General features: G+C 42.3%; 1 protein-coding gene across 1 annotated transcript in view; it reads right to left on the bottom strand.

The window, feature by feature from the left end:
• Positions 1 to 755: 755 nt before the first annotated feature.
• Positions 756 to 26,948, bottom strand: part of LOC120883303 (multidrug resistance-associated protein 4-like) — a 48,861-nt gene continuing 22,668 nt past the window's right edge. The window contains exons 5-11 of the mRNA XM_040267345.1: positions 20,961 to 21,050; positions 19,473 to 19,636; positions 18,185 to 18,310; positions 16,411 to 16,660; positions 6,556 to 6,657; positions 2,691 to 2,780; positions 756 to 1,495 (exon numbers count right to left, since the gene is read on the bottom strand). Coding sequence (XP_040123279.1) covers positions 1,286 to 1,495; positions 2,691 to 2,780; positions 6,556 to 6,657; positions 16,411 to 16,660; positions 18,185 to 18,310; positions 19,473 to 19,636; positions 20,961 to 21,050 — 1,032 coding nt within the window. The 3' untranslated portion in view covers positions 756 to 1,285. The remainder of the gene's footprint in view (positions 1,496 to 2,690; positions 2,781 to 6,555; positions 6,658 to 16,410; positions 16,661 to 18,184; positions 18,311 to 19,472; positions 19,637 to 20,960; positions 21,051 to 26,948) is intronic.

A 26,948-nucleotide genomic window follows, 5' to 3' on the forward strand; every position in this document is an offset into this window, starting at 1 on the left:
CTTTCTTTTTTGCCAGATTATATTGTTTATCAGGTAATTTCGTTTTCACCATTCATTCACTGATTTCATCTAAGTTTCAGAGTTTCACCCTGCCATTTTCTGTGGACTGCAGTCTTCTGAAAACAATCTCTCCCCCAGTGAAACAAGGCAGTATTAAGAAGAAATGTTAAAGCATTCTATTTTCTTTAAATAAAAATACCAGTCATAACCAAGTGCACAGAAAAACCTAGAGACTGAAAGGGACCAAAGAGGCACCAACAAGTGCAGGGGGCAGACCTCATGTGGAATCTGATTCAAACCAATGGTAAAGGAGGCTCCTCAGTGAGATGATTAGCAACATGTAAACTAGAAGGTTGATAATATTGAGCAATTTGGGTTATTTTTCAGATGAAATAATATATTTTTCCAAATGCTCTCCTATCTCCTTGAGAAAAACTAGTAAAATGTTTGTGTGTTAGTCGCTCAGTGGTGTCTGACTCTTTGCAACCCAATGGACTGTAGCTCACCAGGCAAGAATATTGGAGTGGATAATTATTCCTTCTCCAGGTGATCTTTCAAGCCCAGGAATCAAACCCACATCTCCTGAACAGCAGGCAGGGTCTTTACCATCTGAGCCACCAGGGAAGCTTTGAAAATGAAAGTGAAAGTCACTCTGTTGTGTTCAATTTTTTGCGACCCCATGGACTACAGAGTGCATGGAATTCTCCAGGCTAGAATACTGCAGTAGGTAGCCGTTTCCATCTCCAGTGGATCTTCCCAATCCAGGGATCAAACCCAGGTCTCCCACATTGCAGGCAGACTCTTTACCAGCTGAGCTGAAACCTTTAGAGATGAACTAATCTGAGGTCTAGGATCTGCTGCAGAATAACTCGGGAGGGTGGGGGCAGTGGCGGTGGGGCTGGCAGAGGGCAGGGGTGGAGATGCAGCAAGACTGGCCACCAGCTGCTCCTGCTTGAAGCTGGGGAGTGGGCACATGAGGGTTCATTACACTGTACACTCTAGTTTTAGAAATGTTTGTAATTGTCCACTACGAAAATAAGTTAAAAGTGAATGAAACTTCACAAAGTGAAACAACTCCCTCCTCAACAAGGCATTCTGTGAGTGTCCTTATGACATCAAGATTGAAGGAGTAGCATATACGCCTGCATACTTACTCAGAAGACCGGTGTAAATACTAAACAACACTGAACGATCTTTCAAACTTAAAAAAAAAAAAAAGAACTTTGAATAAACTTTACTGATAGTTTAAACCAAGTCTGCCATTTGAAATTCTAGTACATGCTACTCAAAAGTCCTTACTCACCTCTCCCAAAGCACAAGCCTTTATTACTTTTTCATATCGTTCCTTTTCAAATTTCTTCCCAAATAAAATGTTACTCCTCACAGTTCCTGAGAACACCCAGGGCTGCTGAGAAACATATGCGATCCTCCCGTGCACAATGACCTGTCCCTGGCTCGGGGGCAGCTCCCCCAGCACAGCATGTAACAGTGACGACTGAAACAGACAGAAACACACACGCGTGAACAGGGTACACTCAGGATGAAACACATCCCATAGCACAGCTGACCCCAGGCTGGTGCTTGATACACAATAGACCTCTTGCATTTAGAACAGGATAAAGTACAGCCCTGGAAGTTTGGACAAAAACAAATGAAAATAACACTTTTGGTCAATGCAAATGAATGGTTGATAAGGAATATTAATAAAATACTATAACAATCTCCTCTGCCCAAGAGAAGCCCCCAGATGAAGCACTGCACTCAGCTAAACTAAGACTGTCTAACACCCTTCACTAGCAGAGCAGCCAGCAGGATGCGTGTTTCATGTATCTGATGTTTAGTGCAGTTGTTCCTGCATCCAGGCTTCCGTCACTTGACAAACACTTATCCTTAAAAAGCTATGTGCGAAGAATATATCCAAAGATGATTACTTAAAAGAATTCTGAAATGAGTCGTGTCTAAAAAGCAAAAGGCCATCATAGAGGAAATCATCACCTTCTCGTGTACACATCCACATTTAGGTTTCTGTATTTTGTTGTTTCACAACACAGGACACTAAGTGCAAGTGCACGTCTTTCAAATCTCTTGTGACACACAGAAGTGACGTGTCTGTGTCTACACCATCAGAGCGCTCACCACACTGGGCTGAGATCAACTGCCTGTGTATCTGTCTCGCCCTGGAACCTGGTTGCCTCTGGACGGTAGTGACGTCGGGGTCTGGCTCACATCTGTGTCTTTAGCTCCAGCACGTGGCTGAACATTCACCACACATGCACTGAAAGGATCACATCAAGTCCCAAGAGGAAATGCTCAGAGCTTCCCGGAAGAGCCTTCACCACCTCCAGACTTCCTAGAGGGACCACTGTGATGAAAATAAGTCCCTGCTGTTTCCATCCAACCTGAACAGCTGTCACATCAATAATTTGATTCACTGAGATGTCCAAATTCCTGACAATGGTTCCCAACTGTGCAATGTGAAGCACCAAGAAGGAAAACACAGTGTGTGCTTATCTAGATTTATTTGGCCATGAAACCTTCTTGCAAAACTAATATTCCATGGAACAGTTTGAGAAACACTGTTCTAGGTACACCCAATTCAAACTGTGTCACACATAGCTCTGGGCTCGACTCTGAAAATTTAATAAGGGCAGTGGTGTTGCATCAAGCTGACAAAAGGCATCACAACTTACCTTTCCTGAACCCACAGGTCCAACCACAGCTAAGAGTTCACCAGGTCTGGCAATAAGGAAAAGGTCTTGTAGGGTTGGGGTTCCTGATTTCTGCAAATTAAAGTTTATAAAAATGTGCCCATTTCAATAAAGTAACATACATTACTTCAGAAGGTAGAGAAAATTATGTAATAGTCATTGATATGCTAATGTAATCCACATTTTTACCCTTCCTATTTTAAGATAGTAAGTCCTGGAGGCCTTTTCATCCAATCATACATATCTCTTTGGGGGTTAATAAGGCTCATTCTTTTACCAGATTTCCATAAGGACATAGCTCTAGACACCCACAGAATTTTAGTAGTAGAAATGACAAGGCACCTGCCTGAAACGCAAACTGAATAATGCACATAAGCTTATTAATATAATGCACTTAATAGAATATCCAGCTTGGGAGGTTTTTAATCATTTATAAGTTTACATCCTGACCCTTGGTTTTAACGGTCTCATTAATCTTCACAGTTCAATTCAGTTCAGTCTCTCAGTCATGTCCAACTCTTTGCGACCCCATGGACTGTAGCATGCCAGGCTTCCCTGTCCATCATCAACTCCCAGAGCACACTCAAACTCATGTCCATAGAGTTGGTGATGCCATCCAACCAGCTCATCCTTTGTCATCCCCTTCTCCTTCTGCCTTCAATTTTTCCCAGCATCAAGGTCTTTTCAAATGAGTCAGTTCTTCACATCAGATGGCCAAAATGTTGGAGCTTCAGCTTCAGCATCAGTCTTTCCAATGAATGTTCAGGACTGATTTCCTTTAAGGTTGACAGGTTTGATCTCTTCGTTGTCCAAGGGACTCTCAAGAGTCTTCTCCAGCACCCCAGTTCAAAAGCATCATCAATCCCCACAAGGTGGCAGCATAAGTTCCTGGCATGCCTGGCCCTTCAATTAAATAATTTGAATTCTCCACTAATCTCTCCACTTTCATTTGATAAAGAATGAACCTCAGTAGTGCTCAGCAAGCGAAGGGGTACTTTATATAATAGTCACTCTTGGCAAATTACGTGTTATTAATAATGGTCCAAGCTCTAATTTTTAACAAGAGCTCTAATTTAATACTACCACCACCAACAACAACAATAAATGGGGAATAAGCTAATTATGACATGATGAATCAAGCGATAAAGCCTCAATTTTATATGTATTTATACACATTACCTGTCTTGGCTGAATGGAGGATAATAAAGTACATCTACTGAAGAAAAACAGGCAGCTTATTTACTGTCTGAGCCACCAGGGAAGCCCAAAGGAACAAAATAACAACAAAAACCATGGAGATACATGCGCTAGTACCCCTACCCAATGCAACTCAGGACAAAGTATTCATTGTGCCAATAACAAGTCACATTCTTGAGAGACTTACAGGTTCATGTATGTCTTTACATATCATAAGTGTTAAGAAAATTGTCAGTAGCTGCCAATGCTTAAAAAAAAAAAAAGAATGGTGACACTTAACTCTAAAGTGCCCCAAAGACTAAAACATGACTCTGAATTTAAAAGTCTGAATATTCCTCAAAATGAAAAATTTATCCGGAAAGAAATGAACTAATTATAAAGCATTCACATGCTAAAAAATGACTGTTATTTTGCATGGTCGAAAACACTAGTCCCAGATTTAAAAAGAAAGTATAAATCTACCAATAAAAAGCTAGATGTTAAAACATAAGAAATATTTTTTAACCTTCTCCACTTCTTTATTCTTTTCTGACACTTAGCCTATTTTATCACTCAGTTATGACTAAAAAACAATGAGTCACATACCAACATCAGCTCCCTGTCACCACCCCTCACAGTTTCCCAGGGTCAGACCCTGACTTCCCTCCCTGTTCAGGCTTCAGGATCAGGCACTACTCAGCCGAGACCAGTAGAGGGCAGCACTCAACAGCGCAGACGTGCTGGGTCCAGTCAACTTCTGGTTATCCAGACTCAGGGGATGCTGACTCAACAAGGATCATCAGCTGAGCCCCGACTCTGTACCAGACATAGTTGAAAACCCCATGAATAGAGGCTACAACAGGACCATTTATTTTACAGCTTCAAGATTGAGACCCAGTTCCATCATTTCATGAATGAGACCTGGGTCCCTGAAACCTGCCCCTACCTGCTCACCTGCCCACCTGCCCACCTGGCTCTCTAATGGAGCAGGTTACAGAGAGTTCATGTCTGTTTCCCGCCTCCCAGCCCAGCAGGGGCTTCATTCAGATTCAGCTTCTCTTTAAAACCCCAATGTCTATGTCCCCTGTCCAAGGGATCTCTCACCCATGATCTAACCTGACAGCCATAATTACTAATGACCTTCCATAGGCAAGGCCAGGACAACATAACAGGCTGTTCTGTTTTACAATGCAAGTTGCACAAAAATCTGAGAACATGTTATTAAGTTCTTGAAAGAAAAACAAAATAGCTCATTTTAAAATGCTGCATAATTTGGTACAAAAGAAATTTGGTAATGGGTCATTAAAAAATATATGTTAGCATTCACATGGAGTGGTATTTATAATGGAATTTTAGTGCTTTCCATAAATGCTTCAAGAGTACTGTGATGATAAATACCAAACAGGAGGTAAATCTACCAGAATACGGTATGAGAAACTCTCAGGATAGGTCAGGCACCTTCTGTGCGGTGCCACGTACAACCGGCACAGGGCTGTGGTTTTATATATTCGGGAACATATTATCCTCCTGTGCTATTGATGGAGATGGCAGGCACTTAATCAGAAGTTGGTGAACACCATGCAGGTGGCAAAACAGAGTCACAGGCATGAAAGACAGGAGGAGTCCACAGAGTCTAGACACTTGCCCTATGGTCCCCACTCTGACAGCAGCCAGGCTTCTGAGCTCTGTTCTGGAGAGTGGACCCTCTGGTAGAGACATCTCCTTCCTGAGTCCTCCCGGCTCTCGGGTGGGAACAGTTTCCTGCCTTTGCTAATTTCTGGGTTGTCTCACCCACCACCATTTTGCTGTTTCTGCTTTTGCCCACTCTTGTCATCTATGCAACTAATTCCCTGCATGGAACTCCCTCTCCCATGGTGGGGTTCTTTTTTCCTGACTAATTCACACTGATGCAGGAGGATGTGCACAGAGGACCAGGGAACCATGGAGGCAGGAACATTTCAGTCATTGATAAAGGAGGCAGCATTGCATGTGCAATTTTGAAAGTGGACCCTTGTTTTTCTCTGTTTGCCAGAAAGTCATAAATAAACCAAGTGTTGAAAAATCACAGTTCTCCCTGTCAGTTTCCACACACTGCAGCCCTTCAACTAGGAATCACTGGTGCTCACTACGCCCACCTGCTGCTTCCTTCCTGCCCCTGGCTGTTACCAAAATAGCCAGAACCATTCAGAAGCTTAGGATGAGGGAGCCCCCACTTTACCCCACAGCAAAGATCCAGATCATGGCCTCACTGCATGTACAATAAAGTGATCTGATAATCAAGGCAAAAAATGTACACTGATTCCCCAAAGCCTCTTTAACAACTGTCTGTGTATTCATTAGTTAAACCATTCCACACTGCAGCATTTTGACCATCCAATCCTGTAAATTCTAACATTATAAACACATGTACTTTAAATTCAAAATGTGCTATTACTTTGAAAGCTCTCTTGAAAATGAAATAAAGAGCAACATGTCAAACTTCTTAGGCTGATTTTTATACTTAATCTCCACTAGCTGCAACCTTATTCCTGATTTTGAGAATATTTATAACATACTCTTAATATATGAGCAAATCACATTTTATACCATGTGGAAAACCTCATTATTCTCCCATAAACCTATGTTCAGTTGTCAATTAGTAGTCATGATCTTGGGGTGGAGGACTTGTTACCTTATCCCAAGAAGCAGTGAAATTGTTCATGTCCACTATCCTTTTACCATCTGATGCCAGCTGAGGGTTGAGCTGAGGTATCCCATCAAGTAATAGGAAGTTCTACAGAAAAAGGAGAAACACAGATTGCTAAACTGCAAGAACAAAGTACAAACAAAAATAGTTACCTTTCTGGAATTTATAATAAAAGATTTTATACAGCCTACATATCATTTTGTCAGCTGTATGCAAACTAGTTTTGTTTCATATGAGAACATATTAAATAATATATATTATATAGAATAACGTATATTATATGGTATACATAATCATATAATATAGTATACATAGTGTGCATAGTGTTTTACATACATATGTATGTGTATATATAAACATATTTATATATAAGGCACATATAAGAATATTTTATATACAAACACTGTTATTTAATTGCTCAGTCAAGTATGACTCTTTGGAGACCTGCATGGGATTTTCTGGGCAAGAATACTGGAATTGGTTGCCATTTCCTTCTCTGGGGGATCTTCCCAACCCAGGGGTCAAACCTGCATCTCTTGCATCTCCTGCATTGGCAGGAGGATTCTTTAGTACTGTGCCCCCTGGGAAGCCATATAAACACAAAGTTATTTACCACTAGCACCACCTGGGAAGCCATATATATATATTTATATATATACATACATACATATATATGTACATATATATATATATACACACATATATATATACATATATATACATATAAAATAAACAGTTCCTGGCCATGAGCAAAGTAGTGACTTTCTCAACAAGTATACTGGTTCCTCCTTAAAGAGAAAATATGACTCCAAACTTCAACACATTTAGAACCTGGATATTTTTATTGTTTACCTTTTGAGTTACTAATAACAAACAGGAGAATTGGTAGGAAATGATTCCACAAATACTTACTGAGTCCCACCAGGTGCCAAGCACCACGTGACACTGCGAGGAACACGGCGAGGAAGGCCATGCCCAGGCCTTCAGGCATCAAGGGGCACAGGACAGGCTGGGACAACAAGACCACTGGCAGAGATGCCAAACAAAAACCCTGGCGATGCCTGTTTTGCATCCTGACCTTCCCCGGACACTTAAACACACTCTGCCTTTTTCCTAATGTGTTTTAAGTCAGTATCACTGTTTTCCATTACTTATCACTTAAGTCGTTATTCTAAAAAGGAAGTGCTCTTAAATTTCTCTTAAAAATATTTTACAAGCATCTTTCCACAATCACTGTCTCTCTTCTTGGACACTGCCCTCTCTCCTACAACAGGAATGACTGTGGCTCTCACTTCTTGCCATGTTCACATTGCTTAGCAGTTATTCAGTAGAATGTAGCTGATTAAAACCAACTCCTGAGAACCACTACAAAGCTAGCATAATCTTATGCAGGAAAACTCCCTCCTGTCCTGCAAATGCTGGACATAATCCAACAAGAAAAGCTACTATGGCAGAGAAATTGAGTAAACAACTGAGACAACCCCAGTGCCATCGCCTCCTCCGAGAACCATGAAAGTGTGGCAGAGACTGCTGGCTGTCCTCAAAATCTGCTTTCATTCTTCCCAAACCCCAGATTTTAGCTGCAAGTGGCAGCCTGGAAGGAGGCCCTCATCTCCAGGCTCCCAAGAAGATAGGAGCAGCCACGTGACTAAATCCAGGCCAGTGGAGAGTGACAATGTCCAGAACCTTCCTCTGCCCCATGGCCTGGGCTTTGGAGGCTGCCAGCTTGGTCAAGACCATACACAGTGGAGTAACAAGAAAGAGTCTGGGACCTCCCTAGTGATGCTGTTGATACGAATCTGCCTGCCAATGCAGGGGACACGAATTTGACCCCTGGTCCAGGAGATTCTACATGCCACAGAGCAACTAAGCCCATGTGCCACGACTCCTGAGTCTGAGCTCAGAGCCCAAGTGCCACAGCTACCGAAGCCTGGGCACCTGGAGCCCATGCTCCACAAGAGAAGTCACCGCAATGAGAAGCTTGCTTGCCACAGCTAGAGAAAATCTGTGCAGCAAGGAAGACCCAGCACAGATAAAATTAAATTTTTGTTAGAAAAAAGAAACTCTGAGTCCCTAACACCGTGGAGGATGATTCCCAAACAAAAAAAAGTCTGCTGAAATCCTAAACTATTACCGCAAAATATGACTTAAAAACAGGGTTGCTGCAGATATAATCAATTAAAGTGAGATCACACTGGAGTAGATCACAAATCCAATATTAGTGTCCTTATAAGAAGAGAAAACCAAGGATACACACACACTGGCAGAAAATGCCCACGTGATGGTGGAGACAGAAGCTGGAGTGATGGCAGTTACAAGCCAAGGAAGATCAAGGTTTTCCTGCAACAACCTAAGCTAACAGAGGTGAGGAAGGATTCCCTCTTGCAGGATTCAGAGGGATGGTGACCCTGCTGACTCCTTGACTTCAGACTTCTAGGCTCCAGGACTGAGACATAATCAATTTCTGGGGTTTTAAGCACCTGTTTGTGGTACTTGGTAACAGCAGCCCCAGGAAACCCATACAGAGCCTTATAAGGACACTTGCATAAGAGAAAAATAAACTATCTGTGCAAGCAGCTTTAACATGGGTAATTCTAGGACTCATAGGCAAACTGAGTCCAAACCAACATAGGGGGAACTGAAATAAGCATCTGAGCATGTGGGAGAAAGAAAACAACACATACTCTGTAACCTATTACCCTAAAAATCATAAACACACTTCAAGTCCTTGACACCCAGAATATCATGCCCCTGAATCATAAATGTGATTGAGATCTTCTACTGCAAAAGAACAACTGGTAAAAACTGAACATGAAAACCTGCTTCTGTGCAGAAAAAGAAAGACATCGTGATTCCCTGCATCTCTTTCAAAGACCAGCTGGTGGGAGACACCATCCACTTGTTCCCTCTTCCTCTCATCCAGGCTCACTGAAAGCCTAACGCTGGGCATGGCTCCTCCTCCCTGCCCCGAGCCCAAGCCCAGCAGGAGACAGAGTGGATGGACAGTGGTCAGAGGATTCCTCTGCAGACTCTCAACCACCACAGCCCAAGTTCCCTCTCCACACCACCTCTTCCATAGTCAGCCAGGTACCAGCTCTCACCTGTTCTGACACAGCTCATCCCTCTCCCAATGCTTTTCTCTCAAAACAATATGATTTCAGAATTTCACCCAATATTAAACAGTGAAAATATTAATACATCTTTTCTTTTGCTGGTTGCTTCCCCAGCTCTCCCCAACACCACCAAACCGATCCCAACACCACTTCTTCCTGATCTCTTTACAGCACCTCTGAGTGTCCACCACGCTTAACACACCCAGAGACCCATCAGTACCTAAGTCCACACTCCCCAGGTGGCCTCTGCCTGGATGCCCTGAGTACTAACCCCACCCATCCTTCTGAGTCCATCTCAAAGGCTAACCCTCCATGGAACCAACTCAGGACGATCCAGGCTGACACTGCCCTCCCTACCTCTGAATCCCCAGAGAGATAGTAAGTCACATAGAGGAGAGCACTACATCATTCATGCACCTACAGTCACAACTCCAACTGAGGCCAAGCTTTGCACAGAGTCAACCCATCATGGGTAAGGCAAGGAACAGACTGTAGGGCTGGTTCAAATCAGTACAAACACTGACTGCATGACTACTATAGCCTTACACAGTCTGAGCTAACAAGGCAATAAGCAAAATGTTACACACGTATCTTATACATTTTGTCTAGACAGAAATTCCAAGTTTAGCTTAAATGTGTTACCAAGACAAAAAACAATGTTAAGTATGTGCACAGTTCAGTTCAGTTCAGTCGCTCAGTCGTGTCCGACTCTTTGTGACCCCATGAATTGCAGCACGCCAGGCCTCCCTGTCCATCACCAACACCCAGAGTTCACTCAGACTCACGTCCATTGAGTCAGTGATGCCACCCAGCCATCTCATCCTCTGTCGTCCCCTTCTCCTCCTGCCCACAATCCCTCCCAGCATCAGAGTCTTTTCCAATGAGTCAACTCTTTGCATGAGGTGGCCAAAGTACTGGAGTTACAGCTTTAGCATCATTCCTTCCAAAGAAATCCTAAGGCTGATCTCCTTCAGAATGGACTGGTTGGATCTCCTTGCAGTCTAAGGGACTCTCAAGTCTTCTCCAACACCACAGTTCAAAAGCATCAATTCTTCGGCATTCAGCCTTCTTCATAGTCCAACTCTCACATCCATACATGACTCCGATATTGTTCCTCTAATCTATGTAAATAGCACTATTTGTATGATGCTCTGCCCTTCTTCAAGATTCAAGTTAATCCTTTTATGGCCCAAGATGAACCATTTGGAGCCAAGATTATCCCAAAATACATCTTATGGGTGAGGAGCCTGGTGCCATTCTAAGTTTTGAGACATTCCTTTCTTTCATTAACAGACTGCTGGTGACTATATAACATCCAGCTAAAGACTATCAGAGGGGTACTCGTTCTGCCCCATTCTGATGCCTATGTCAGAAGCTTTCTCTATCTCCTTTATACTTTAATAAAACTTTGTTACACAAAAGCTCTGAGCGATCAAGCCTCGTCTCTCGCCCCGGATTGAATTCTTCTCCTCCGGAGGTCAAGAATCCCAGTGTCGTAATTCAACAACAACCTTTCACTAGGACTCCCAGGTATGACCTGAGAATAAATCCTAGGAGATGACCATCCAGTCTACTGAGTCCCAGGCTGCAGGGGACAGTGGGGCAGCAGAGCTCAACCCCACACTGTATTCTAAACTCCTCATGCCCACCACAATTCCAGCCCATCTGTGGTCAAACCTCACCCAGCTCTAACCACCTGTCAGTAAACTCAGCTGACCTTTTTGTCTACTCTTGCTGCCCTTTTCACCTTCTAATTGGACATTAACCCATCTAAGTGAGAGGCAGGTTGAGGAAGAAAATGAATATCTAATCATTGTCTACTACCTGTTAGATAACAGCATAGGAACTAAATAACAGGATAGGAACTATATAACAGAATAGGAACTAAATAACAGGATAAAAGGATAAGAACTAAAGAGCCTCTTGATGAAAGTGAAAGAGGAGAGTGAAAAGTTGGCTTAAAACTCAACATTCAGAAAACTAAGATCATGGCATCTGGTCCCATCACTTCATGGCAAATATTTGGGGAAACAATGAAAACAGTGACAGATTTTATTTTCTTGGGCTCCAAAATCACTGCAGATGGTGACTGCAGCCATGAAATTAAAAGACACTTGCTCCCTGGGAGAAAAGCTATTACCAACCTAGACAGCATATTAAAAAGCAGAGACATTACTTTGCCAACAAACGTCCATCTAGTCAAAGCTATGGTTTTTGTAGTAGTCGTGTATGGATGTGAGAGCTGGGCTATAAAGAAAGCTAAGCGCCGAAGAATTGATGCTTTTGAACTTTGGTGTCAGAGAAGACTCTTGAGAGTCCCTTGGACTGCAAGGAGATCCAAACAGTCCATCCTAAAGGAAATCAGTCCTGAATATTCATTGGAAGGACTGATGCTGAAGCTGAAACTCCAATACTTTGGCAACCTGATGTGAAAAACTGACTCACTGGAAAAGACCCTGATGGTGGGAAAGACTGAAGGCAGGAGGAGAAGGACACAACAGAGGATGAGATGGTTGGATGGTATCACCGACTCAATGAACAAGAGTTTGAGCAAGTTTCAGGAGTTGGTGATGGACAGGGAAGCCTGGCGTGCTGCCATCCATGGAGTTGCAAAGAGTCAGACACAACTAAGTAACTGAACTGAACTGAACAGAATAGGAAGCTGTATCGGGCCAAGGACAATCAGTGAAGTGGGTCTTATAGCAAACATTTAGATATTTCTAAGCATCTCAGAATTCAAAACCAAGTTCATGCTCTCCTCCCCAAGTTTGGCTCTCCTCTAGTATTCACTATTTGAGTGAATCCAGGTGATTTTATAGCACCAAAATGTGAAGGACAGCCTGAAATCCATCTTTTCCACCCTCAATACCCAATTCAAGATGTGCCCTGAGTATCTCTCAAATCTGGCCAAGTCTCCCTATTTCACCCTAAACCTAATCACATCATCTCGTCCCTGGATGAGATGTCTGGCCCCAGGTGAGTGATCACACCATCATGATTATCTGGGTCGTGAAGATCTTTTTGTATAGTTCTTCTGTGTATTCTTGCCACCTCTTAATATCTTCTGCTTCTGTTAGGTCCATACCATTTCTGTCCTTCATTGAGCGCATCTTTGCATGAAATGTTCCCTTGGTATCTCTAATTTTCTTAAAGAGATCTCTGGTCTTTCCTATTCTATTGTTTTCCTCTATTTTTTTGCATTGATCACTGAGGAAGGCTTTCTTATCTCTCCTTGCTATTCTTTGGAACTCTGAATTCAAATGGGTATATCTTTCCTTTTCTCCTTTGAATTTTGCTTTCTTTTTTTCACAGCTATTTGTAAGACAGCCATTTTGCATTTTTGAAATTCTTTTTCTTGGGGATGGTCTTGATCCCTGTCTCCTGTACAATATCATGAACCTCTGTCCATAGTTCTGACAGAATGTGGTCCACTGGAGAAAGGAATGGCAAACCACTTCAGTATTCTTGCCTTTAGAACCCCATGAACAGTATGAAAAGGCAAAAAGGACAGAGAAACATGAACTCCCCAGGTCGGTAGGTGCCCAATTTGCTAGTGGAGATCAGTGGAGAAATAACTCCAGAAAGAATGAAGGGATGGAGCCAAAGCAAAAACAACAGCAACTGTGGATGTGACTGGTGATAAAAGCAAGGTCCAATGCTGTAAAGAGCAATATTGCATAGGAAGCTGAAATGTTAGGTCCATGACTCAAGGCAAATTGGAAGTGGTCAAACAGGAGATGGAAAGAGTGAACGTCGACATTCTAGGAATCAGCGAACTAAGGTGGACTGGAATGGATGAATTTAACTCAGATGACCATTATATCTAATACTGTGAGCAGGAATCCCTTAGAAGAAATGGAGTAGCCATCACAGTCAACAAAAGAGTCCAAAATGCAGTACTTGGATGTAATCTCTGAAATGATAGAATGATCTCTGTTCGTTTCCGAGGCAAACCATTCAATATCACGGAAATCCAAGTCTATGCCCCAACCAGTAACGCTGAAGAAGCTGAAGCTGAATGCTTCTATGAAGACCTACAAGACCTTTTAGAACTAACACACCTAAAAGACATCCTTTTCATTATAGGGGACTGGAATGCAAAAGTAGGAAGCCAAGAAATACCTGGAATAACAGGCAAATTTGGCCTTGGAGTACAGAATGAAGCAGGGCAAAGGCTAATAGAGTTTTGCCAAGAGAATGCACTGGTCATAGCAAACACCCTCTTCACATGGACATCACCAGATGGTCAACATCAAACTCAGATTGATTATATTCTTTGAAGCCAAAGATGGAGAAGTTCTATACAGTTAGCAAAACAAGACTGGAGCTGACTATGCTCAGATCATGAACTCCTTATTGCCAAATTCAGACTTAAAGTGAAGAAAATGGGGAAAACCACTAGACCATTCAAATTGCTTTTGATTCTGCCCAAATCAAAAGTGCTTCCTTCATCAGAACAATAAGTAGCTTAACAGAGAAAATTTGTCAGCCCCAGAAAAGTCAAAGTTTTCCCCAGGTCATAATTTTAATATTACTGCACACATCTACATGGGAAGAAATTTCAAGCCTCAGACAGCTTGATTGAACTTTGGTGGGAAAGAAATAAAAATATCTTAGTGAATCAGGAACTCCAAAGTATGATCATGTAGGTTTGAAGACCCTGATGCTGGGTAAGATCAATGCAGGAGGAGAAGAGGATGACAGAAGATGAGATGGTTGGATGGCATCACCAATTCGATGGACATGAGTTTGAGTAGGCTTTGGGAGTTGGTGATGGGCAGGGAGGCCTGGCGTGCTGCAATCCATGGAGTTGCAAAGGGTCGGACATGATTGAGCAACTGAATTGAACTGAAGTGAACTAGGTGATTCTGATTAACTAGACAACTAAATATTTTAAAGGGCTGTAGAAACTATATGGGCTGAAGAAGCATTTAATATCTAAATGAAAGTCTAACACCAATTACTTCAACTCACCAGGAAGCAAGGGCTTCCTTGGTGGCTCAGAGGGTAAAGCGTCTGCCTGCAATGTGGGAGACTTGGGTTAGATCCCTGGGTTGGGAAGATCCCCTGGAGAAGGAAATCGCAACCCACTCCAGTACTCTTGCCTGGAAAATCCCATGGATGGAGGATCCTGGTAGGCTACAGTCCACGGGGTCGCAAAGAGTCAGACATGACTGAGCGACTTCACTTCACTTCACCAGGAAGCAGTTTTCCACGATAATACCTACTCTTCTCACCACTCTTATTCTCAGCCATTGGTCACATCTTTAGTGAAAATAGCTACTTCTGACAGATCTCTAAATTCCTAGACCAACTTCCTGCCAGACATCTAGTATACACAAGGGAAATTTTAGGTTTTCTGCCCAGATCACAAGTGCTTCCTTCATCAGAACATAAAGCAGCCTGACAAAGAAAATTTGTCAGCCCCAGAAAATTCAATGTTCTCCCCAGGTCATAATTCTAATATTACTGCACACATCTACATGGGAAGAAATTTCAAGCCTCGGACAGTTCAATTGCATTTTGGTGGGAAAGGAATAAAAAACCCTACCCAAATATTTGAGCACAATTCCCTGAAAACCTTCTGCAGGACCCTTTTCATGTCACAGTTCTTGGTGTATCACATAAGCTACCAAAGAATCAGAGTTATTACTTTTCTCCACTACAAACATACTTAATGGTTAGGCATTTGCAAGAGCTCAGACATGATGAAGCTGGAAGTTTTCTTCAGTTAAATATTTTCTGAGCATCTGCTATTTGACAGGACTACAAAAATGAATGAGGCATTGTATCTGCCCTTTAGGTAAGTCTGGGGCTCAGGGAGGGAAAGAAATCCATTTACACCTGGCTTAGTGAGGACAAAGTCATGTTCAAGAGCTCAAAGAAGGAGATAGGGACTCAACTGGGTGTGATGGTTACTTTTATGTTGATTTAGGTAAACTACAGTCCCCAGATACTTGTTCAAACATGTACTACAGTGAAAGTATTTTTCAGATGAGATGGACACTTAAATAAGTAGACTCTCAGTAGAGCATGGAGCAGATTATCGTCAATAATGTAGGTGGGCCTCATCCAATTAGTTAAAGGCCTTAAGAAAAATTAGACCAATATCAACAATAATAAAACCACAGCCATACAACACACACATGAAGCTTGCATCTTGGACAAATTACCATGTCACTCATTGCATCACTACAGTCCAAGGATATTCCTGAATGTCTTATTTCAAGATGTGAAAGCTATGAAAAAGAAACTTTGTAAACTGCATGGCCATCCCTTCTCAGTGTTGCTAGAAGTCCCATAAGAAAGAATGATAAACTCAGGGAATCAGAAATGACCCAGTATGGCTGATCTGTTTTATGTGTAATACTTTTTTTTATAGTATAGAAACCTCATCACACACACACAAATCTCATTTGAGTCAGCAGGAGATGCAGTCTGCTTCCTTCCTTCTCTTGCTTTTGGTCACTTTAATTGCCCTGTGGGCATCACTGCACGTAGAGCCTGTGCCACTGCTATTGATATTACTGCCCCTAAATGAGCAGGGATGCTATGTGCTTTGTAATGCATTCCACCTAAGGCGAGACAGGAGTACATAAGACAGTTTGGAATGACTGGCAGATTTGACACTGAGAGAGGTAAATCCACCTAACTGGAACACAGTGACACCACAAAAAAGGAGGCAATCTACAAAGAATCCACCTGTAATGGAAAAAATTATCCAAACCTCGATTCTTTGGATGCTGACAATGGCCTCTGACACCTTCTCGACGGCCATGGGGAAGTAGAGGGTGCTCGAAAACCGCAGAGCCTCGAACAGCGTCACCACCACAAACACTTGGCTGGCTGTGATCAGGTTGTCAAGGAGATCATTGGTGATGAAGGTGACAAAAATCATGATTTTGCTGACAGCAAAAAATGATGCCAAATTCATTCCTCTAAGGTAGGAACTTTTCAGAATCTTGGAAATTTCCTTCCTAGAAAGGACAGTAGGAAATAGCATTTTTAAGAACCATTGACATCCAATGCATGAATTTGAGTGCCCTGTGTGAATGGCCCCTTTTTAGGAGTGGACACAGATTAAGGCAAACATGTCATGGAGACACTCAGGGTACACACCTGGGACTCTGCTCCAAACCAAGGACTACACACTTCACCACTTCACTTTTCCAACTAAATGAAGTCTTAATGCCACACTTTTAAAAACTGGGCTCAATCCAACAGGATTTGAACATACATTCAGTAAGCATTCACAACCACATATCCTGTGCTGGGCTTCTCATTGATGACAGGAAAAAATGCCCACCCTCTCCAGGACCTCATAAACTTGGAGAGGAAAAGAATAATAAACCTCGGGACTTCCCTGATGGTTCCGTGGATAAGAACTGGCCTCCCAATGCAGAGGACATGGGCTCAATCTCTGGTCTGGAAGATTCCACATGCTGCAGAGCAACTAAGCCTGTGTGCCACAGCTACTGAGCCCAAGCTCGAGAGCCCGTGCACTACTGCAACTACTGAAGCCTGTGCACCTAGAGCCTGTGCTCTGCAACAAGAGAAACCACCAGTTAGAAGCCCAAGAACATCAATGAAAAGTAGCCCCCGCCCCCACAACTACAGAAATCCTGTGCACAGCAATGAAGACCCAGCACAACCAAAAATAAATGAGTAAAGAAATAAAAAAGATGTAGTATGATGTGTGCGCACATTTTTAAAAAAAGAATAAACACAAAATTTGTGAGACACCAAGACGTTAGACAGAGGCAGCCAGCACATCCCCACAGAAGCACAGGGCCGAGTCATGTAACTCAGAGCAGTAGAGACAGGACAGGTCACACGCATGTGGACCCTGAGAAGATGAACAGGAGTCAGTTAGGACTGGCAGAGACCAGAGGAGAAGGAAGATGAGCGTGTATTTCCAGCAGAGGGCGCGGCCCCGCAAAGATGCAAAGTGAGAGGTGACAGGGTACTCCCAGAGAATTCTAAGTACCCTGTGCTAGAGTATAAACACTCATCAGATATTTAAATGAAACATTTTTTTAAAAATCTACAAACATAAAGCAAAGACAAAGAAATAGTATTTTCATGGCTCTATTTGGAATGAGCAATACTGATCCATAATGTTTGGCCTGATACAGGCACACTCAATCTATAATCTCCCCATTTATGCTACATTAACTTATATTATAGCTTTAGTCTAAATATCATCTCAAACACTAATATCTTAGAATCATTGCTTATTTGGAATTTGCAGTATTAAGAAGTATTTGGAATTTCATTTCTGTATAAGTAAGAATCATATGTATTTCAAGAAGATGGTAAATGGAAGAGCAGCTGAAAATGACATCTCTACTATTCCCCTTAACCCTCCTGCCACATATGGGGTAAATTTAAATTTACCTTAATGTGAAAACTCAGTAAGACTTCTAAACCATTTAGTAAAAATAGCAAATAAAACAGTACAAACAGACAATGTGATACAATAAAAAAAAAAAAAAACTTACCTTCTCAGTGTGGAAATAAGGTCTATAAATGACTTTTCCCAAGCATTCATTTTTATTGTTTTGATGCCACTTACAACTTCACTCATGGTACTGATCCTGCTGTCTCTGAGAGCTGCAGTCTTACTCCTAAGGGGACAGACATGAGAAATGAGTTTTGATGATCACAGCATAACTTTCTGTAGCAGCAACAGTGGGCACAGGGAGGGATCAGTGATCAAATTATTTTCTATAGCTCTTTTGAGCTGACAACACATGCAAGTCCTACTCAAAGTACAAATTGAGAAAAACTTCAGTTAGGAGGTCAACCATTCAGTCCAATTCAAGAAGTAACTTGGAGAACTTGCCATATCAGCTAAGGAAGACCTGAAGTGAGTCAGATACAAACCATCTTCCCAAGGAGGTTGTGCTTGGGCAGAGAAGGCAGAAAGGGATGTACCAGGAAGACAGTGTCTATGATATAAAAAATTAGGAGTAACATTTGGGGGAGCTAAAAAGATGGGGCTGTAAATTCCACTGGGAAAAGAGAGCAAGAAAATCTTTAGAAACCTGGTAGCATTGGAACAGAGCCTTGAAAGATAAGGAACATCTCTCCACAGCAAAGACAGGAAAGGAAATCTCAAATAGACAAAAATATCACATGTAAAGTCACCCATAAAAAGAAAAAACTCAAGGAAAAAAGTCTTCAAACAGCACAACACCTCCATCACCTGACCACCTGGACAACGACCCACCTCCAACCCTCGGGACCTGCTTCAGGTCTATCTCACCCCCATTAGGCCCTTCATCACCAGCCACTGTTCTATCACATATGCTGCTGGGACTGCGGGGTTTATAAAGACATAATTAAGGTCAACCTTGCCATTGGGGTGCCTATAACTTAATGGAAACATTGAAATAAAACAAGACATAAATACACTACCTGAAAGTGGCTCTAAAACAAGCTTAACAAAAATAAATGCAGCTAGAAATGGGCCTGTAAAATTATTACTCTTTTTAGTAATGTTTAAATAACCTGGACATTGGTAAATTCTTCTTAAGGACTCTCCACTTATTCAGGTACAGTGTCAGGAGGAGCCAGTGAGTGCCATCACTTTTTCTGTTTAAAGATCAGCCTTCAGCTTAAGGCTAGAGCCTCCACTGGCTAAGCCTGAAGGATCTGCAACCCATGCAAAGAAGAGACTAGAGAAGGCATTGGTTTTGTTTTTGAACAGAAGCATCGACTTCATTCACAGACTGTGGATATTACCAAGCATGTATCACCTATTTTTTAAACCAGTGTTTCTCTTACCAGAGTGATGAAAACAACTTTCCAAAGCAGCTTTGCAAAAGCAGAAGAATAACGAGAACCGCCATCCCAGCAAGACACGACATTCCTATTTCCATCCAGAGCAGGGCGGTCACTGCGACAGCCTGCAGTGGCCCCACCCACAGATAGTGCAAGAACATCGTTACCTAAAAAGAGAAAGACAAAGCCTTCTTGGGACTGTATACAATCAAAATCGTAAAGACACAGTGTAGAAACAATCTGCTCTGAAAGAATAGACAGGAACCTAAACAGGGATATCTCAGTGGGTTTTAAACCTGCTAAAGAAGAAACTCATGTCCCCCCCAGATGACGCTATCTCAGTGGGTTTTAAACCTGCTAAAGAAGAAACCCATGTCCCCCCCAGATGACGCTGTTCACGGCCAGCTTTAGGGACATCCAGGGAGAATCCCACCTGAAGGAAGATGTTGATTTTGTCTATACCACAAATGAGCTCAGGGCACCCCCAAACTCTCACTTCCCCCTATATTCACCCACCATCTCACTCTAGCACCCAAGAAACTTATATTATGGTAAGTACCACTGCTGCTGCTGCTGCTAAGTCACTTCAGTCGTGTCCGACTCTGTGCGACCCCATAGATGGCAGCTCACCAGGCTCCCCCGTCCCTGGGATTCTCCAGGCAAGAACACTGGAGTAGGTTGCCATTTCCTTCTCCAATGCATGAAAGTGAAAAGTGAAAGTGAAGTCGCTCAGTCGTATCCAACCCTCAGCGACCCCGTGGACTGCAGCCTACCAGGCTTCTCCGTCCATGGGATTTTCCAGGCAAGAGTACTGGAGTGGGGTGCCATTGCCTTCTCTGATAAGTACTACACACTCTAGTAATTATTTGTGTACTTACCTCCAAACTAAATCATATTCAACCCTGAAACTGAGTAGTGGCCTTACTTCATGCTTGATGAATGAATAACTGAAACAGAAGTGTCTGATCAACAGCTACAAGGCCCTGGAGACTGTGATCTATTCATAAAGTCAGTGGAAAAGAGCGTGTGAGGGGACAGAAGACAGTAGGCTGTGTCTGGCTGAGGGCCACCCGCTTGGCATTACTCCTTGCAGGCTCCCTATGCAGCAGGCATTGAACAGGGCACAGGGGAAAGAACAACCCCTGCCCACCAGGCCTTCATCAGCCAGAGGAGGAGGGAGAGAGTTCAGGCAGCAACGCTGACTCCACGTGCCAAAAAGGGCCATGCCAGGAGGACCCCTAGGGACACTCACTGAGCTGGGCAAGAACACGGCTGCCTGTCTATTACTAGAAAAACAAAACCCTCATCTACAATCCACATTATTACGTCTAAGGTGCACACAGAGGAAATGAGAGTTGGATAAAGAGAACACTTGTCTTAAGTCCTCAGCAGAACCCTGGCTGACACCAAATGCCAGCACCTGGCATCCCAATGAGCTGAACCCAGTGAGGAAATTGGGACATGGAAGAGGATCCCTCAGGGGCAGCTCACCTGGTCTAACCTGTTCACATCGTTGGACAGCAGGTTGACTGCCTGGCCTGTGGTGGTCTTCCCCATGGCCGAGCTACTTAGGCGAAGGGCCTGAAATGAGAGAGGGAGACAGAGATCCGGATTCCTAAGGTGATACCAAGTCATCTTAGAACATAACACAATGGAGCATGCATTCCTGGGGTCTTGAGTGGTGTCAGCACGAGCAGGATGACCCCTGAAAGCGGGGCTCTAGGGACCCTTCTTCAGCCTCTAACTTAGTGTGGTGGCAGCCCTGCCAGCAAGGACGGCAAAGGGAGGAGAGGGAGGTAGAAGCAAATCCCCCACCCGGTTTCTCAGTGAACTTGGACCTGCCTGAAGTGTAAAGGGTGTAGATTCAGTCTTAGGGGTCAACTAAAGTAATTTTGAGACATATTAGATGAGAGTAGAGAGACTGCATTAAGGAAATAAAATAAGAGACTTGGACTATAAATCTGGAATCGATCATTAATTCTATGGGTGATGTCATTTTAACACTTTTGGTTTAGCTTCTTCATTCTAAAAAGTATGGAATCTTCATTCTGAAGAGTATGAAGGGGAATCTTCATTCCCTTTCATTCTGAAATGAGTATAATGCTCAAAACACTATTCCTGTGAGGAACCTCTGTTCTTTATGCCAGTCTTCTGAATTTAAAAATCACAGCCTGTGTTTCACAGTCCCTTTATTTGGCAAAAAAAAAAACCTCTGAAAAATGCCCTAGAAAGCTGAGGAACCTGAACAGATACCACGAGTTGCTTCAACAAACCATCAAGTGGACTCTGATCCAAACAAAATGTCATGGTTCATAAAAACTTCTCGTTTAGTCCTTGAGTTAAACAGAAAACTCAGCAATCAAATGTGAATGTAAAACAGTAGAGCTGTGATGGAAGAGAGTACATCAGTTCCTCAAAAAAGTAAACATACAATCAGCATCTAGTACAGCAAGACCACTTTTGCGGATGTACTCAAAAGAACTGCACACACAAACTTGATCTTTTTGCACACCTGTGTGCAAATGTTCACAATAGCCAAAAGATGGAAATAACCCAAAACTCCACCGACAGATGAATGGATACAAACAATGTTGTATAGGTCTACAATGGAATATTATTCAGCCTTAAAAAGAAATTAAATTCTGGCACCAGCTTCAACATAGATGAACCTTGAAGACATTGTGCTACATGACATAAGCTAGACACAAAATGACAAACATTGTGTGATTCCAATTATACACAGCACCTAGAGTAGTCAAATTCAGAGAGAGAAGGAGTAGCATGGTGATGGATTAGGGGAGGGAAGTTCTGGCTATGAACATTGGTGATGGCTGCAAAACAATGTGAAAGTACTTGATGTGAATAAACAGCGTACTTAAAAAGAGTTAAGATAGTAAATGTTATATTGAGTATATTTTGCCACAATTTAAAAAAAATCAATAATCAAAAGCCAAAAGTAATTTTACCAAAGCTCTGGAAATGTGAATAAACGACAAGTTATTTTACATATGATTCCTCCTGAAAGATCATTCCAAGTTCAGCTGAAAAGAGCAATAAAATGCTGAATGGGCATTTTAGGAAGCTGCAGATGTGCAGCCTTAGAGAGCTCCTAGAGATGTGCCCCAGCCTTGAACCAACGGTGCAGACAAATTACGACTATGAGCTTAGTAGCCATCCCATTTCTAACACCCAATGTGATTTATTCCCAGGACCAGGGATTAGAAGTTGAATAAGAACCACAAATGTTCAGAGCTGCTCTGTAGCACCAGATTAGTCCCTAGGAGTCAGCCCACCTGTAACCTGCAAAAAAGAAGTGTCTTATTTCTGCACCTCAGCAGGATTCTGGATGCAACGCTGGTCCTAGTGCTAAGTCACTTCAGTCATGTCCGATTCTTTGCAACCCTGTGAACTGTAGCCCACCAGGCTCCTCTGTCCGTGGGACTCTCCAGGCAAGAATACCAGAGTGAGCTGCTGCCGGGAACCAGCACGGGAGATCCAACCCATGACAAGGTCATGCGGAAGAGACCTAATGGGCAAGGCAGATCAGGACTCGAGGGACCCCCTGGACTTGCTCGAGCATCTACCCCGAAACCAGAATCTGTCTTACTATTTTATGCCTTTCACCAACTCTTCTGGCATTAACAGGGGGCTATCCCCAGGAGCCAGCGTGAGGAATTCCGCCCGTGGCAAAGGTCATGAGGAAGGAGGCTCGGCATATGCAAAGGTGGGATCGAGCCTCAGGAGACCCCCTGTTCCCGAGCATCTACCCCCAAAACCAGAGTCTGCCTACTTTACTGCTTTATGCTCTCATATATGCCTCTGACTTTACGGGAGGCTGTCCCCCACCACCTCTCTGGGAGAAGGAGTTAACTTACAGCCCAAGTTAATAAAAATTCCTGGGCGTGACAAGAGTGTTTCAACTTACAAACTCCTCTGCAGGTTCTCTAGCCTGCCTGAGCAGGTTCATCCGGCCACGTGTGATTGTTCACAGCCTCCCAACCATGAGAGGCACGAGATGCTTTAAACTTTCTAAATACAGATTCTTTTGACAAGTTAGAAAATTATTAGTATAGTATAGCAGGTTGATTAGGAATTATATTGGTGAAGGGTTTTTCATTTGTTGGGCCAATATTTGCTGCTAAATCTCCATATTCCCTGCCCTTATAATGAATATAACTAGCATATATGAGAAATAAGTATTAACCTTTGATATTAATCATGTTATACCTTAGGCTAAGTAAATTTCTTTCTTAATTGTAACCCACTGCACCTTCACCCTATAGGAATGCAACTTTATCTGGTGCCTTCAGAGGGCGGCCCCTGGTTTAAGAAAAATCACCCCTGGAAGAATAAGTTTTCTGGTTGACTGACTGTTATCAGAAGAAAGGGCCATAAAATGTCAGCAGGCCGCATGGCCAGAAGATGATGTAAAACCACCTAAGACCTTTTGTGTACATTTATATGAAGCAACTGATTTTGATAAAGGTCAGGAATGCTGACCTCCACGTGACTTTGAAATTTTCATTTGTCTCTATGTGTAACAAAAGGTATATAAGCAAACCTGAAAAATAAAGAAATCGGATCAGTTCCTAGAGAGACTGATTCCCCCGTGTCATTCTTTCTTGTTCTCCGTTTTTCTGGCTGAATTCCCATCCGGAGCACGGATGCCCACCAAGCCTGCTAATTATGCCTGGGCTTCTAAGATCTGACCGGGGAGGCCTTAGTGTCTCCTCTCCTTCAGGAAAACGGGAGGACACCTGCAGCCTATATAGGTGGTGCAAATCTTTTGTCTCAAGGTTTTATTGGTATTCCATGTAAACCAAGTTATTCAGCCTCTTTTCTCCACTGATTTTCCCACTGAGCTATCCTTATTCTATCTCTCTTTCTATCTTTAATTAATACTTAATTAAGCTATTCTTTCCTGATCACTGACTTTGTCTCCGCTTTGAATTCCCTGGATCCACTGGGGGTCCCCGACCACCTTTCTCTGGAAAAAGTTAACTTAGGGCTTTAGTTAATAAGTCTCTTGGGCATAATAGGAGTGTTTCAATTCAAACCCCTCTGATGGCTTTCTAACTTGCCTGACAGGTTTATCTGGACTTTGACAACTACGCATGTGATTGTTCACAGCCGCCCAACTGTGAGAGGCATGGGAAGCTTAAAACATTCTAAAAATATAGAGCCTGTAGAGGAATTAAAAATTATTAGAATACTACTGGTGGAGGGTTTCATTGTTGAGCCAATGCTTGCTGCTGAGTTTTCATATCTTTTATTCCTTGTGTATCTGGGAGCACATTGATTAACATAGTTGATATATAGAAAAAATAAGTAGTAGCCTTGGCATTAATAACATTAGACCTTGACTTAATAAATTTTCTCTCTTTGTTGTAACCCAATGTACCCTTGATCTATGAAGAATGTAACTTTATTTAGTACTTTCTGAGAGTGATACCAGACTTTAGATAAAAAACACTTTTAGAGAAAATAAATTTTCTGGTTGACTAACCTTTATCAGAAAAAAGGGTCATAAAATGTTAACAGGCCTCCTGGCCAGAAAATGATGTAAATCACCTAAGATCTGTATATACAAATAGGTATGCAGAAAGAAAGCCTGGTTCCGATAAGGGTCAGGGCTGCTGACCCTGCATGACTCTGCATCTTCCATTATTCTTTATGTACAACTTAGGGTATAAAAGCTCCTTTTGAAAATAAAGCTACAGGCCTTGCTCACCAAAGCTTGGCCTCCCCATGTCATTCTCTTTCTCTCTCTTTCTTTTCGCCAACGCCGTTCATCCTGAGGGTATCTCTGGACTCTGCTGAGGCTGGACCCCAGCAAGCTGCCATTTCCTTCTCCAAGGGATCTTCCTGACCCAGGAATTGAACCCAGGTCTCCTTCACTGCAGGTAGATTCTTTAATATCTGAGCTACCAGAGATGCCCTAGATGCAAGGCTAGGCACAAGGGAATTTGTCTTTCCCACATTTCTTGAATTTCAGATTAAGTCTATGGTTTAACCTCTAAAATTCCTGACTTCATACAGGGACAGTTCTTTCAGGCATAATCAAGCCAGCAAATGAACACCTTTAGGAGAAATTTACATTCACACAAGCATACATGCCAGGTCAGATCAGATTTCCCAAAGGTGATGTTCCAAAGTATTAGTTGGAAAGAAGAAAAACAGGTGGACTATGGCTCACCTGTACAGCAAAGAGTAAGCTTTGACTAAACCATCAGCTCACACCTAACTTAAGGCTTTCACAGTATAGTTCTGGTGAATTCCATGCATATTCATGGGAGCTAAGCATGACCTAGGAAGACAAACACCATTTGTGGGAAAATCTAAATATTTGTCTGCTAAATGGTGGACTGCAAAAGAGACTAGGGCTTCCATGGTGGCTCAATGGTTAAAAATCTACCTTTCCTGGAGGAGGAAATGGCAATGCACTCTTATATTCTTGCCTGGGAAAGTCCATGGACAGAGGAGCCTGGCGGGCTACAGCTCATGGGGTCAAAGAGCACAACTTAGCGACTGAGCAAGCACACATGTACACAGGATGACGATGGAAGACAAGGAAGACCCCTGACTAGAGCGTACGGGCACCGCTGCCATTTCTGCATCACCCAAGAGGAAAGCTGCTCACGTGCAATAGCCAAACACAGACCGTGATATGTCAGGGCCCTAGATTCACACAGCCCCAACATTAATAAGACTCTGCTCAAGGAAAGAAGAGAACACACCTTACATTTTGCAAAGAAAACCATTCCTAAGAAACAGAATCTCTAGACAAGTAGCAACCAGGTAAAAGAAGCAATAACTTTGATTTAAATTGTTTGGTTTAGTTTCCAATAAGGATTTTTTAAATAAAAATTATATATATTTAAGGTGCACAACATGATGTTTTGTTAAAAATACACATTGGGAAATGATTTCTGTAGTAAAACCAATTAACATATTCATCACCGCATGTAGTTATCATTTTGTGTATGTGAGATGAGCTCACTCTCAGCAACTTTCAAGTATACAATACAGTCAAGTAAGGATTTGAAAAAAAGCAAACAACCCAGAGCAACAAGATACACAGGGACAAGTTTATATAGAGTCTTTAGCTTCTGACATAGTGTATCTGTGGCAAATTCTTCGTAAAGACACCTGAAATTCTTACTCTTTTTATATTAGCTAGGACCAGAATAAACTATGAAATAATTCTATGGCATCTCTCAATAGAAAATCACTGAACACATCAAATCAGGTCTTATTAAAACTGCATAATGCATGCTAAAGACAAAAAGGAAATATTTAATTATGAAAATAATTTGAATGAACCGCCACAAAGTCTCTCCAAAATTGCCAAGAACAATGGAAAATTTCAAGTTTTATCCCAAATATCCAACTATTTTCTTTAATACCATTAAAACAATCATAATTATATAATATAGTGAGTAAGTCTGTATATGGCCTAGATTCTATTTATATTTTTCT

Source organism: Oryx dammah, unplaced genomic scaffold, assembly GCF_014754425.2.
Source record: "Oryx dammah isolate SB20612 unplaced genomic scaffold, SCBI_Odam_1.1 HiC_scaffold_24, whole genome shotgun sequence".
In the NCBI taxonomy this organism is placed as follows: Eukaryota; Metazoa; Chordata; class Mammalia; order Artiodactyla; family Bovidae; genus Oryx; species Oryx dammah.